Source organism: Mytilus californianus, unplaced genomic scaffold (genome assembly GCF_021869535.1).
Source record: "Mytilus californianus isolate M0D057914Y unplaced genomic scaffold, xbMytCali1.0.p SCAF_6, whole genome shotgun sequence".
NCBI lineage: Eukaryota > Metazoa > Mollusca > Bivalvia > Mytilida > Mytilidae > Mytilus > Mytilus californianus.
In genome coordinates this window covers 10,182,021-10,198,553 of record NW_026262712.1, presented here as the reverse complement: position 1 = coordinate 10,198,553, position 16,533 = coordinate 10,182,021, and the positions used below count along the sequence as shown (strand labels likewise).

The following is a 16,533-nucleotide window of genomic DNA, read 5'->3' as shown; positions in this document are numbered from 1 at the left end:
ATACAAATACTTTATAAATCCAATTATCAACCCATAAAGGCACGTAAACGACTATGACTGGAAGGGACTCATGTCCTTATTAACTGTATGATAGTTCCAATAATGACACGTGATAGTTTTGCTTCAAGTCTTGCTTGGTGATGTCACAATCAAGGAACGATAATGTGTCTATAGTATACGGATGACCCACTCGCAGTATCATTTTCTATGTTCAGCGGACCGTGAAATTGGGATCAAAACTCTAATTTGGCATTAAGATCATATCCAAGGAATTATGTGTACTAAGTTTCAAGTTGATTGGACTACAACTTTATCAAAAACTACCTTGACCAAAAACTTTAACCTGAAGCCGGACATACGGACGGACGGAAAGACCAAAAAACATAATGCCCGTAGGTTGGACACAAAAAGGGTTAAGGATTGTGGCTCAACAACTTAATCATATATATGCATTACTGCAAATCGAGATATATATCTAAATTGACATTCGGAATTAGTGCACAGAAAATAATTTAAAACTGTATTTCAGCTCAATGCAAATACAGATATTTTAATTAATGTTTTTTTTTAAATATATATTTTTGAAAGATAACACAGTTCTTCAAAGATAAGCATTACAAAAACTCACTATATAATTGTGCAGCATTTCCATAAATCAAATTAATCAATCTTAAAGTGTCCTTTGTCAATCAACAATTACATCAATATATTCCCACCATAACTTATCTGTTTACAACATATCACGAGTTATCAAAGCAACAAAAAAAAAAAATGGGGAATGAGCAGAGAAAACTGTATTTCAACTCAATGTAGGTAAAGAAATTCATGCAATGTTTTTCATATAATCTTCAAAGATGACACAGTTTAAGCATTGCAAAAACACACTTTATAATAGTACAGTATTTCCATAAATCCAATAATCAATCTTAAATTTTCCTTTGTTAATCAACAATTACCCAATATATTCCCACTATAAATTACCGGTTTACAACATGCCATGTAGGCTGCATGAATTTTATTTCTATTGTAGTGATCAGGGCAACAACAAAAAATGCCAGATTGTGTAGAAGGGCAATTAAGCCTTTAAGTGTTTGTGAATTTTTTGTACAAATAGAAAGTAGTTAGATTTTGATATTCTGAACTTTTTCTCCAATTATATATCTGTATTTTTCATGGTTTCAAAATAATACCCAATTAGATGCATTTTACTATTAAGTTCCATTTTAAACCATGAAGGGCATGTTTTTCTTAATTTGAATAAAGTGTGCAGTTTCAGAGAAATGTTTACAAAAAGATTACAGACTACAGATGCCAAAAAACTCATACTGGCCTTAAGTCAAATAAACTTATTATAATGGATCTGTAGTGTTTTCTTAATATATTTTTTTCACAATCAAACTAAAATGTGACCTTTCTAAACAAAGTTGTGCAATTTTCTATTTCAGTATTAAACAGCTGACTATATGACATCTCAGAACTCTTTTGCCTTCACTGAGACTATTAATTTTATACAAAATGACAATTTCAATAAAACTTAAGGCAAATAATATTTTATAAAATTTATTATAAATACTGACATTTGTGAAGCATATAATAAGAAGTGATTCAATAACAAGTTTGTACCTGACAAGTACATATGCACCAAAAACTAGAGGCCCTAGAAAGGGTTAATATTTTAGTAGCCTGCCATCTTTTTGTGGTCAACAAGTATCCTTGACAACAAAATGGAAAAAAAATAAAATCTCTAAACATTAGAATGACATTTTAAACAAATTTTGACAAAAGTTGGACAATGCCATAAATTTTCAGTCAGGGTAAATTTTACCTCCTGAACAAATAAATGTTTTTTTTGAAGAGTGACTGTAAAATATTTTTCAAAAACAGTCTACCATATAATTGAAAGATATAACCCAGTTGATTCTATATTGGAAAGACACATAATGTTTTACATTGAAAACTTTTGCAGTCTGTTCCTTTTTTCGATGACAGTGATTGTGACCTAAAGAGAACAACAAATAATCCTTTCCAGTGCCTCTTTTACATTTAACAAGCACAAACAAAACATGGACTGTATCCATCACCTCGGACCCCATTTGCAGTACTTTGAATCCCACTGAACTGTGTAGTTTAATAAATATGGTGAAAAATAATCCAAAAACATTTACCCCATCTTCTCTCTCAAATTTGTCTTTACTGAATTGATATTTGGAACAGTGTCTTTTATAACAAATCGTTTTTCTCTTACATATATGTCTGTTTATTTATCAAGACATAAGGTCAAGACAAAAGTCCATTGGCATTATTAAACATGTAGTTACATGGATGAGTCATTCATTAAGAGTTTTTTTTTATCGTTAGAAACAAATGTTACATGATATTATCATTAATTCTAATTGTATAACAAAGTCATAAGACTCCCCGAAACTCCAAGTTTTAAAATTTTGTCTTTGTTTTTTACTTTAAAAAGCATAAAAAAAATTCCAAAAAAATTTACTTTCAGATTTTCATGTCATTCTAAAAACTGTAAAATAAAAAACCTCAATTTTTTATTAGATTGGTATATATAAATGATTTTGTTAGACTTCTATCTATTATCAAAATGGATGTAAAACACATATTTAAACTATTTTATTCAATAAAAAATCCAATAAAAATATCACAAAACCGACTCAATCTATATTGGAGCTATATCTAAACTATTCCAATAGACTTTATCGATGATTAGTATAACGTCATAACTTTTCAATCTAAGCTTACCACTATTTGTTCAAATTTGACTTAACTTACAAGAAAATATTAGATCTGAAGGAATTATATAAATTCTTGATTGCATAAAATATTGCAATAAATAATATTAACCAGTTTAAGTTATACATACAGAAGTAAAATATCAAGTTTTGTTCATTTAATTACAAAATTAAGATAATCCAAGCAATCAAAGGGAGGCAACTGCCAAATTTTTATAACATTTTGAACATAATACTGAAAACCACACATCGTTTATCAAATCTGAAAACATTGAAATACATGCACAGACAAACCTTTTGCTTCTCTTCATTCAAACTCATGCAAGTCAGGATGAAAAGAAACACATATTGCATACCCCATACTTAAGTATTAGTTTAATGTAGCTCTCATTAATTGCATTCTTAAAGGTTTCACATATTTTAATAACATGACACAAGCCTGACAAGGTATTGGTGCAAAGGTAATTAAGCTATAAAGTATAAAAAAAATATTATCCTTGTGCTCTGGTAATATCAATTTAGACATGACACTTTTATAAATACAAACTTTAGATTTAAATATTTTGTGATCAAGTTAAAGATTATGGTTTTTCCAAGAAAATAAGTAACGTTCACTTTTCCATAAAAATAGATGTTTAATAGATGCTCTCCTGAAGAAAAAAAAACATCTATTAAAAACGTTGTTAATATTAAATACTTATGTGCAATCATTTTTAAATGAATTAAGACTTAAAATATCCATTCATGAAAAAAATTATTAACACAATGTTGATGTTTTAATAATTATTATGCAATTACTTAATCTTCAGTCTCTCAACATTCTAAAGGCTGGAGAAAATAGAGTATAAATTTTCAGCAATAAAACATTTGTTTACAAATGTAACAAGATCTATATCAAATAGAATGTTTGAAATAAAGTTTTGAATCTTTAGCTATTAATTTGATTGTCAAAAGAAATTTTGTTGAAAATAGTTTATTATAAATCTAGACCTTATGTCTATGATTGATCTTTACTTGACGAAGCTACTTGACATGCTTAAGATGGTTTTTACCTTCATCAAACTAATATTTTAAAACAAAATTTCAGTGTGAAATAAATTCGTAATTTTTTTTTTCAATATATATTCTTAAAATTTTATGAATGTGATGGCAGTACATGAACTATAAACACACTTCTGTCACAAACCTTCTTTTTATGAGGACTTAACATTCAAAATTCAACATTATTTTTTATGACCTTGATTATGACAAATAGTGAAAGCTTCAAGCTCTCACAATATTATTTTAAAAAAAAATTAGTTTTAGTTATTGTTCAGTCATTGTAATAGCTGCTTAATGTCCTCTTTTTCTGCACATTCTAAATACGACATCCCATCAGGTGAACTACCTTCTTTACTAGCACCCTGTAAAATAATTATTTCAATTAAAAGTTACATTTGTATCTTGACACGAAATATTATAAAATAATAAACATCATCTTGACACCAATATCATATTATAATAGACATTATATTGACACCAAATATTGTAAGACTTCATTAAATGTTTAATATCTTGATCCCAAATATTTAAAGACTAAAGCTCTGCCTCTCATAATTTCTTACCTCATTCTTAAAATTTTCTCAGAACAACCTTTTATTTTTATCAACCTTAAAATTTTTCAGAAACACCCATAATCTTTGGCCCTCCTCTCATGAAAATGAGTAACAAAAAACGGTGAAGTGTTTTTCTTTGTCCTAAGTTCTCCATTGTTGTTACATGTACTATTTTTTTTCACTGTGAATAACATTTGCAGAATCCGTTGATTGTGCATTGAGGTCCATGTATTAGCGATTCTGTGTTACATTGAAAGTTTCTGGTCTGTCCCCCAATTGATTTTTCAGTCAGGTCTCATATGTTTGTGGCATATTCTCCAAGTAAAAAAATATCTACTTTTATTGACAGTTATAGAAATTCAGTTAACAACATCATAAAGACATTAATTATTAATAAACATTGTTTAGAAAATGGTGTGTCTTAGACTCATCTAGCTATAGACTACATGTAGCTGCTGTGATTTTTCTTGTGTCACATGTATGTGTAATTGAAAGACTTTGACGAACTGAAACTTGTGATGAGGTTCAAAATAACTTGCAATGATATGTCAGACTTTGCTCTATATTGAAGGCTTTAGTGTTATCATGGTTATGAATTTGAGATGAACAGCATTAATCCTGTTTTAACTTAGATTTTTCGTGTGCCTGTAGAAAGTTTTTTCCCCAAGTGAATACCATATCCTTTATTTCCTATAAAAAATACATTGTATAACAATTATCTAAAACTCTTTTGTCATCTAACTTACCTTTTGTAAAAGAATTTTAACACTACTTGTATGACCTTCCCATATTGCTGCTAATATAGGTGTTATTCCATGTTTATCTTTAATCTGAAAATATTAAACAAATTATGATCACTATAATGTAGTGTACAGGGGTGTGGAAATGCCATGCCTGACTCGCCTGACTCATACATTTGACCAACCGGACAAGCAATTTTTTATGTCTTTGTTGCCCGTGGACAAGTAAAAAAAATGTTGCTTGACATTTTTAATGCATATTAATCACATAAAAAAATCCTCAAAAAAATTCATTCATAATAGTAGAAAAAATATAAAAAAACAAGACGAAAGCAACATGTTTTAGTAAAACAACATCAATGATCAAGAAATAGATTGATTACAAAACAACAAAAAATAAGTATGCGGACCCTGGTGTCATTAATATTCTGTGATATTTTCCCATTGATCCGGGATCGTTGATCAGGTTATAGCAATGGTAAGAAGGAAATGGTCATTATTAATTTCGAGCAGTGATTTTTCAAGTATGAAAACTAAATGTCAAGTTGGATAAGCATTGGATAGGTCATCGATCGGAAGTTGACCAACGGAAAAATACGGAAATTAGAAGCAGCAAAGCGCAAATATTATAAAAATAAACAGAATAGAGGATTTAAAGTTCTATAATATTTTAATTGAGCTTATAATAAGTTGTTCTTAAAAAATCTCAAATTTTATAATTGGTTCACCAAAAGTTTATTGAAGGGAAAAGGAGGAGGGTGCAAACAACAATTCAATAATTCATAATTTATTTTGTTTCATCTCTTCATTAACTATCAAACTCTAGATTCTTTAATTTAGAGTTGTTTTGGGATGGTTTCTACTGTAATGTAGCTCAGTGCTGTATATGCTTGGATGGAGAGTTGTCTCATTGGCACTCATACCGCATCTTCTTATATCTATTAACTTATCTTTGTATCATTCTAATATGCAAACAAAGACCATGCATACCATTTTTATTGTGTTTCAGAACTGTTTTAGAAACATATACGTTTACAGAAAAATACATCTTCTTCATTCCAAAATTCATTAAGAAATAAGGGCAAGTAACTTTACTTTCGGACAAGTAAAATTTACAATTTTACTTGCCCGGGGACAAGTGGTCACAACAAATATTTCCACACCCCTGGTGTAAATTCAGAAATTATTTCTTGCATTTATTATTATGATTTTTCAAAATCGACCAGATATCCTATTACCTTTGAACTTGCATTAACTTGCCCTCCCTTATCAACCAGATATTCTATAACATTTGAACTTACATCAACTTTCTCTCCCTTATCCATCAGATATCCTATAACCTTTGAACATACATCAACTTTCCCTCTAGGCCTTATTGCCCAGATATCCTATAACCTCTGAACTTACATCAACTTTCCCTCCCTTATCCACCAGATATCCTATAACCTTTGAACTTACATCAACTTCTCCTCCCTTATCCACCAGATATCCTATAACCTTTGAACTTACATCAACTTGCCCTCCCTTATCCACCAGATATCCTATAACCTCTGAACTTACATCAACTTGCCCACCCTTATCCACCAGATATCCTATAACCTTTGAACTTACATCAACATTCCCTCCCTTATCCACCAGATATCCTATAACCTCTGAACTTACATCAACTTTCCCTCCCTTATCCACCAGATATCCTATAACCTCTGAACTTACATCAACTTGCCCTCCCTTATCCACCAGATATCCTATAACCTCTGAACTTACATCAACTTGCCCTCCCTTATCCACCAGATATCCTATAACAGTCAGGGGTACTACTTGTACATGTAATCTGTATTTACTTGAAGAAGTAAAAAAAATATACTTATATAAGTTAATTATAATGTTTGAATAATCTCCCCTTAATTTTCTCAAAAATTCACTTGTATAAGTAAATTTTTTTTACAATCCCACAAAATTTCTCAAGTTTGGAGATGTAAAAACATGCCTTTAATGATTTTTCCCGGGTTAGCTCATAATTTTTTATTAGAGTTCAATGTTTTTTCTCATTAATTCAACAAAGAAACTGATTGCGCAAAGATCTTAAGTATTTGGCAAGGCCTTCAAAAATTGCTCCTTGTAAATGAGCAGTGTTCTGAAGATAACCGACAAATGAGATTTTCATTGTCCATGAAATTACACTTAAATGATTAGTTAAGACATCTGCAAAGGACAGACAATTTACAATTCTATTAGAGCAAAGAAGTCCTAAGAATTCAAGAAAAGAAGATAGGATGACTTTTTCACTTATATAAGTAAAAAAATCTGAATGTCTAAGGGACATAACTAAGCCAATTTTGTGTTTACCTATACAAGTAAATAAAATACACTTGTATAAGTATCCTACAAATTTACTTAAAGAAGTATATTAATATTACTTCTTCAAGTAAATAAAAATTACTTGTACAAGTAGTACCCCTGACTGTACTATAACCTCTGAACTTACATCAACTTGCCTCCCTTATCCACCAGATATCCTATAACCTCTGAACTTACATCAACTTGCCCTCCCTTATCCACCAGATATCCTATAACCTCTGAATGGCCATAATCTGCAGCATAATGTAATGGTGTTCTTCCTTCTATTTCTTCATTCAAATTGACTCCCTGAAATAAACAAACAAATTGTTGCAAGATATTTCAATTGTTTATAACGAAGTTTCCAATGGACCTTATGTATTTAATCATTGTTATTAAGTGGAACAAATGTTGAGACAGAACCAGGCAATTGGTCGAGTTTTAGCTATTGATGCATGGGATGTAACATCATGAACTGATGCATGGGATGTAACATCATGAACTGATGCATGGGATGTAACATCATGAACTGATGCACGAGATGCAACATCATGAACTGATGCATGGGATGTAACATCATGAACATTAATGTAATCAATCAGTTCATAGTTTGTATTTTTATTTAGTATAATATACTAAACATGCTAAATAAAAATACAAACTATCAACTGATTGATTACATTAATGTTCATGCACTGACTATAAGAAGTAAACATATGCAATTGATCACAGAGTTGAGATTAGGTAGGCATTGACACTGGTCAGCTTTCTTTTTGGGGTACTTATAAAGTGCGAAACAGAATTGAAACAAACCAAAACGAAAATATGACAAAAGACAACGAAATATAACGAAATGAAACAGAATAGAAAATGAAGAAAAACAAACAACGAAATCAAAATGAAATAATATATTTTTAGCCCAATAGCACTTGAGAATCCGACCGTTTAGGTTTATGCAATTGTGTGGTGGCAGGTGCTCTTGATAGTTATCATTATTACAACCACACAACAGTATAATTTTAGACACTCAAGTCTGTTTGATCTGTATTATCTAAATTCTTGTCAATGTTTTAAACAACAGTGGACCCCCTGAAATGTGAAGCATGTTTTATTGTTCATAATTGATTTTATGTTGAAAATCAAAATAAAAGTTTTTACTACAAGCTTTAGCTTTACATTAAATTAATACAATGTAATATTGCAGTGATAAATGAGCATGAATTGAAGGTGAGCATGGTGAGATAAATCTTTCAGACAGACATGGAAGCTGAATAAAATCATTCCTTTCACTGAAATATAGTAAACCAATTGCTTAAAGTATCTCAGAAACAAACCACATGACGAAAACTGAACCTTGACTAATGAACCATGAAAATAAGGTCAAGGTCAGATGAAATCTTCCAAACAGCAATGAACAGTTATATATACATTTTGTACATCTTACTAGCATCTTATAGACGGGTTAATCCACGTCTTATCTCAAAAACATGTGCGCTGCCATTAAGAGGTCACGTGGTACTTCGGCCATAGCACTCGTGAATGATAACGCACGTGCAGTCATAATCTATATAGTCTATATAATTATCGGTCATTTATAACGTTTTTGTTTCACATATTTCATGTACATATGACCATGGAAAATAACGAAAAATATAGGAAAGCTTTGGAAATAAACATGATTTGTGCTGTTAATGGATGTTCTAATAATCGTCGTTAATTAAATGATTGGAATTTTAACGTATCATTTTGTGAATTACATGGACAAAATCACGAAGACTGTTCTAGTTTGGTTCCATTTAAACTACATGTTATGCCCGCTAATGAGACAAAACGATTACAGTGGATTAAAGCTTTAAATAGAAAAACACTTCCAAAGCAAGTATTCGTATGCTAGGATCACTTTCTAGACGGAGCTCCGACGGAACAAAATCCTTTCCCAAAATTAAATCTTGGGTATGAAAGCCAGACAACCCCCGGTAGATGTAAACTGTCGAGACAAGAACCAGAAATGAGAAAAAGAAAACGTTTACTGGAAGAAAGCAGTAGTACCGAGACGAGTGTTGACATTAATCAGACTGAAAGACCGTCTAATTCTGAACTGCTTCCAGAACCTTTTTGTGATTTTAATGTGGTTAATCCACCTAAGGCATCAGTTGGAACACAATATGTCGATTCTGATTATATGATTTCACAGGATCACATGTATTCAAAATCCTGGTCGGACACACAGAATACCTTTTCTCAAATGAATACGGCGTTGACTGAAGAAAAGGGGATTCAAGTCAAAATTGAAATTAGTGCTATGTCCTCAAAAATAAGTATAGTAACAGACAGTGACTCTTTGTTATATACTGGTGTAAGTAAAGAAGTATTCTTTACGTTAGCAGATGTTTTGTCAGAAGTAAATACATTTAACTTTCAACTTGAAGTCGCCGACCAGTTACTACTAGTGTTGATGAAACTTAAACTAAACTTGCTGTTTGATGACTTAGCTCGTAGATTTGGAATTTCTAAAAGTTAAGCTAGTAAAATGTTTTATGCTTGGATGCCAGTCCTTGCAGAAAAAACTTAAGGATTTAGTTGCATGGTTGCCGAGGGAAACAATACGAGCATGTTGTCCCGATATCTTTCAGAGAAAATTACCCTCGCACCACTGTAATTATAGACTCTGCCGAAACATTTATACAACGACCTACGAACTTGTAAACTAGAAGTGAAACTTTCAGTAATTACAAGTCGCACAATACCCCAAAATATTTAGTTAGAATATCTCCACATGGACAAATCATGTTTATTTCCAAATCTTTTGGCGGAAGAGCTAGTGACAAACTTATCGTGGAAAAGAGTGGATTTTTAAACTATTTATTGCCGGGTGACGAAGTAATGGCAGATCGTGGATTAACAATTGAAGATTTTCTTTTTCCTCATCGTGTAAAATTAAACATTCCTGCATTTACAAAATGCAAACCCCAGCTTTCAAATGAAGATGTAACAACTACTAGACGTATTACACATGTACGAATACATGTAGAGCGTGCTATTCGTAGACTGAAAGTATTTAAAGTTTTAAGTGGAACTGTACCAGTGTCGTCTTTAAAGAATTTTGATGACATACTTATTGTTTGTTCCGCATTGGTAAATTTGAGATCAGATTTAATACGGGATGTCAATGTACATACAGATTGAATACTATATAGTATAATTACATTGTAAATTGTGTTTTTCGTCCTCCATTTTTTTTTTATTACATTTTTATTCAACCTCCAGAACTGAGATTGTTTTATTCTAATTAATTGATTTCCATAATTGACTTGAATGAAAGAATTCAGGAAGTGTGATATATGTCAATGAGACTGTAACCCAACAATAAAAGTTAGATTAAATCATCAAAAACTCTTCAATGAACAGTGGACTAAATCTCCTGTCTTGGATGTCATTAAATGTGAGTGTGTATAAACTAGCTTGGAGACGATAATTCCTGGTCTTCTTCTTATTATTGTTGTTATGAACAAGTGAAAATTAAAAGATAATTGTATATTAAATCACATATATATATACTGGTAATCATAGACCTGCTCATTACTTTTTATTATTAAATTGTATCGAATTATGAGCATCTGGACTTATCAAAGTAGGAATTACGGGTCTTCTGAAGTGAACTTCTGGGGTAATACATGTTTATTACATAACAAGCAATTACATTAACATGTGAAGGTAAACAAGTCAACACTGTTTCCCTTTCCAACTATGATTATTCCTAGTAAATTACACACTTGTCTATGAAGTCTTCTTGTCCAAACGTCAACATTGCATACCAATGTGTTATCTCATTAATATGAGATAATTATCAAATTTAATAATTCAGATCATTTATTTTGGTTGTATCAACAATAAATTTATGTGTGTTCAGATAGCGTGCTTTCTCTAATGTTTACAATGTTTCACGACCTTAATGGCGACCGAACATCGATGAACTAGTGCGGACATGTGCAATACTAAGGGGGGTAATTAGAAAGACCCGTCTATAAACCAAATTATTAATGTAGCATGATATAATGCACCTCTTCTTTAATGATCAACTATTGATATGAGGACTAAACATTAGTTTGTTATTGTGGTGCTGTTATATTGCCCGCATCTCATTTTATTCATGTATTTTTACAACAACCGTATTAATTAAAATCATAAAAATTCAAACATATCAATTAGAATAAGATGCTCGGAAATATGCATGATCCAAATGTTCTTCTTCTGATATATACATGATATACAGTTTCAGCTTCATATATATTTAAGATTACCAAATTGTTGCATGCATGGAGTACATGGAGTATGTGATTAAAATTAAATTTGAAACAAAAATTTATTTTTTCAATTTCTAGATACTTGAATGCCAATGGTGATATTTACACGAAATAAATATACATGTATACATTAAATAACATCATTTACCACAGTATCAGTTCTTTTTTAAAAGAATATGAGCCAATAAATGGTCAATTTCCTTCCCATATAGTTTTGTTATTATATACTTATAAAATTTCATCATGTTATGTTACATTTCGCTGCTTTTCCTTATATTTCATTTTGTTTTACAAAGTTTCTAATCCCTTTCTCATTTTATAAGTACCCTTTTTTGTTGTGATCTAACTGAAATGGAAGTAAGAGAATACTAAATAGTTGACAAAGATTTGCAGAGCTCCATATAAGAATTCACAAAATGGGGTTTTTACCAACAATTTTTTATGTAATTAAGGTGGTACCTAACACTACAGGGAGATAACTCTGTAAAAATCAGCTAAACGTTTTAATCACGTTGTATTGTTAAGGAAATATTAAGCTTCTCAATGATCACAATTAGTGTTTATCAAACTGCTATATAACCAATGAAATTTTTCTGATAAACATGATAAAGTGGTTGGTTCAAATTTTTTGAAATTTTTATATTTTTGTCAAAGGGTCAAAGTAAACATTTTGTCAAAATTTTACGAAAATTAAACGAGCCAAATCAATATAAGTCAAGGTGTTGGGTACCACCTAAAGTGAAATAATTTTTTCAATTGCATTATTAATTCCTGTGAATCCAATTCACCCCTCAAGCCAATATCAAATTGGGTTTTCCAACACCAAGCTCCTTCATGTATTGGGTTTTTTCATCAACAAGATATTGAAAAATGATTTAGGCATGTTATAATGACATAATGTCAAACCGAGATTCTCACCCATCTTAACTGTGTTTCTTTCATTGTATATGTGATACATGTAGCTGTTTTATTTGGTTTATTCACTGTACGTCAGTTAATTTGTGTCCGGTTTTAACTGTTCTGCCAGTTTTGTATTTTGTCACAACTTATAAATATAAACTGGTGTCACTAGTGGGACAGTAACTAATTGTTTTTCTTGAGCACATATGATTACTCTTCAGTTTATTTGGGGTAGCTATACATGTATGTAGGTGTGGCTAAATTTTTATGTAATAAATTGTAAACAGTTACATTAGCTATAGATATTTTTGCAGTCTTATCTGTTGAGATTATTGCGGGAACGTAAACAATTGTACTTGTCCATTGTCGACGTCGTATTGTCAGTGACGTCGCATTAGGTGGAAGTACGTACTTGTATACTAAATGTAATGGCTGAACAGTTGTTGTAATTATGATATGAACTAGTACTGCTTGTCACACCTTCTTTTTCAAAATAAATAAGTGGTTCCCAGATTAAAGATGTACATGTACCTCAAAACCTTGACCAGGTTAAGGATAAGACCATGGAGTGGTTTAATGATTGAGACCACATTCAATTTACAAATAATCCTGCAACATCAAATAGATAAATGACGATTGTACTGCACTTGCAAATAAGACAACTATCTCAAGCATATAGAACAATTAGACCAAATATAAAGAAAGTAGCAAGCTGCTACATTTACCTCAAAACATTGTACATGTATGTGTGTTCACTCAACTAAAATGAAAAAAAAATATGTACTCTTTTAAAACAAAAATAATATTTGTTTACATAAATCAAGGTTTTGTAGTCCCTTATACATGTTATAAGAACTTCTTTCTGGTACTTTTCAGCTACATAGATGATTTGACCTATCACTATTCCAACTCATTTAGTTCTTGATGAAACTTGTGTTTGTTGTTCTAAAAATGTTCTCATAATCATGTTTATGTTCATTTACTACACTTGCAGGGGTAGTTATCTAGAGTAAACTTATGAGTCAGATAATAAGCCATTGATAATGGCAGGCAAACACGCCCTGGAGTCGCCAATGAAATTGATTGAACAAACCCATGCGTTTGAGGACTCTGCTGATAACACTAGCTACATGTAGTCTTGTTATCATCATAAATATCCCTCAGCTATCAAAAAGAAGCTGAACACATGCCTATTCAATATCTTTACCAGAAATTTACTTTCATTTTAAATCACTGCTATACATGTGCATGATGTGTAATAATAAATCTCGAGCAATTACAAAAATAATCATGATGACATGACTTACGCTAATTGGATAAACGCAGAGCAGATCGAAATCTGTTTTCTCCAACATGTGTTTTGAGCGGTCTCACTAATTAGCGACAAGAAGCGTCAAGAAGAAAAATATTAGCGACAAGAAGAAAATAATAGCGACAAGAAAGTTTTTTACTATTAAAATAATAGATTTATAGAAAACAAAATCATCTGATTATATCAAGGATCCATAAAAAATCTAAACATTCATGTATATATACATACCTTTTATTTTTTTTTATTAATAAGGTTAATATTTGAACCTTTTCAGTGTTCCAGCTAGGATTTCAAAAGGGCAGGGAGCCAATCATGAAAAGGGCACTTTAGAACGATGCCGACCGCCCTGTGAAAACGACCTAGTGGAACACTGCTTTTATCCTGTTAAGACAGAAAAAATGGTGTCATGTATTTATATATATGTATTGCCCTTATGAGTCTGAAATAAATATCTTATAATTTGGTTACAACCTTAACTTTGATACATGTACACCAACCATGCCAACTCTACATGAATATTGATTCCTTCATCTATATATTATGCTGTAAACTGAAGGTATATTATCTTTAACATATCCTTAACTAAGTTAATACTCTTGTTTCGAGCATTTAAAAAAAAAGACAATTCAATGTGTGTTTCAAAATTAATTTATTTAGAATAATTAGGTCTTTCCACTTTTCTGTGGAAAGACCTATTGTATTTGTTCTGATTATTATTATTATTATTATTATTATTATTTTTTTTTTCTTCTGCCTAATTTTGTTCTCACGTAAAATTTTTGTTTCGCAAGATGTCGCTTAGATATTTCTTATATAATATCATACAGTTTATGCGCTTTTTATTTTCACCCATTCTAAGCCGAACAATTTTCTTTGTAGGAGTTATCTCCCCGAACACTGTTTTCCTTGTTACTGCATCTCCTCCGTAACCGTAAAAGAAAGCGACAAATTTATTTTACCGAATTGCTCGTTATATCCTCAGGATGTTTTGTCCAATTTTGACCGAGGCGGTACGTAAACTCCATATGAGAGTTATTTCCCCTTCTGTATTTGACATTAGGGATATATAAATGTATAGCATGAATGGTAAGTGATAGAGACCTAAGGTATATTGATTTGAGTTCCTTGGTTCATTTAAATGAAATTGAGGCCAAGGTCAAAGGTCAAGGTCATATTCTAAATTTTGACTTTTCCTTGTTATTTGATCTCCTCTGTCACTTTTAAAGATACAAATTAAAGAATAAGTGCAAAATGTTTGCCTAATTGTGATTAAGATATGATACATTTGGTCTGAAACAATCCAATGAAATCTTATAGGAGTTATTGTCCCTGAAATGATTCAATTTAAGGTTAATTGATTATTACTCCAACTTGTTACATGATAAAGCCATAGGGTCTTTTGCAAACTGTTGGTTGACCTATGACCTTGAAAAATGTCAACCGGAAGTGACCTTGAGTGAACCGGAAGTAGTATTTTTTGCACTTATTTCATGGAAAAGTACCTAGAAACCATATATTTTTTGAATGACCATAGGTTAACCTATCTTTTGAGACCGGAAGTAACATTTTACAAACCGGAAGTAGCATATTATCTTCCTTATTACAGGCATAAGTATATACAAACTATATATTTTTGGAATCAGTGTCAATAAAGCTGTCATATGAGACCGGAAGTGACATTTTCTAAACCGGAAGTAGCTAATTATCTCCCTTTTTACATGCAAAAGTATATATAAACCATATATTTTTGGAATCAGTATAAATAAAGCTATCATATGAGACCCGAAGTGACATTTTCTAAACCGGAAGTTGGCAATTATCTTCCTTATTTCAGGCAAAAGTATATAGAAACCATATATTAATTGAATCAGTATGAAGAAACCAAAGCTTGGACGCCAATAGTAATTTTGAGTAAACTGGATGTAGCTTCTCATCAATAATTTAGAACATTGATGTGGAAAGACCTTGATAATAAGATTGTTTACGCTAAATTTGTTTTCTAACTTTTCTTGTCACTAAATTATACTTCTTGTCGCTAAATTATTCTTCTTGTCGCAAATTTGTTTCTTCTTGTCGCTTCTTGACGCTTCTTGGTGCTAATTAGTGAGACCTGTTTTGAGCAACGGAAAATTCCAACAGGGACTCTTTTCAACTGCTTGATGTAACGCTCTATTTTTAGAATGAAAGGGCATTTCCCATTATAAATATTACATAAAAAGATTTATGCAACGACAATGTAATAGATAAGGGTAAATAACGCACATGATAGCGACTAAAAGAGTTAAGAACTTATGTGTTATGGTTTTGACATACTGTATAATTGGGGTTTCCTTTGCATGAATTGAGTTTTTGAACGCTGCAATGGGCAATTGAATTGGATTTTCAATTATCTTTGTTGCGTAATCACACAAATACGCAGCTTCTCTGGAGCTCTGATTTGATTACTTGTTCTTCTTATTTTATATTTAACTCCATCACGATGGTAACAACCCCCTCCTCTCTTCCTTTCTCTGTCCGGAAAGGATGAGGGAATGTCCCTTTCTACTACAGGAAATAAACGCCTTAGCCGTACAAGTTAGCTCAAGCTATAGACCTGTA

General features: G+C 31.3%; 2 protein-coding genes across 3 annotated transcripts in view; one reads left to right on the top strand and one right to left on the bottom strand.

Annotated features, from left to right (window-relative positions):
- LOC127705292 (di-N-acetylchitobiase-like) overlaps nt 1-16,533 on the top strand; it is a 393,977-nt gene that overhangs the window by 337,029 nt on the left and 40,415 nt on the right. The gene's annotated exons all lie outside the window — the stretch shown is intronic.
- Nucleotides 1-16,533, bottom strand: part of LOC127705295 (myotrophin-like) — an 85,164-nt gene that overhangs the window by 68,372 nt on the left and 259 nt on the right. The window contains exons 2-4 of one of the 2 annotated variants that reach the window (XR_007983814.1): nt 7,618-7,728; nt 5,089-5,172; nt 1,624-4,150 (exon numbers count right to left, since the gene is read on the bottom strand). Coding sequence is in view for 1 of the 2 variants with exons in the window: in XM_052209614.1 (XP_052065574.1) it covers nt 4,064-4,150; nt 5,089-5,172; nt 7,618-7,728 (282 nt within the window). In the remaining variant the exon portion in view is untranslated. Of the gene's footprint in view, nt 1-1,544; nt 4,151-5,088; nt 5,173-7,617; nt 7,729-16,533 lie in introns of those variants that run through there. The other variant, XM_052209614.1, reaches the window with a different exon arrangement.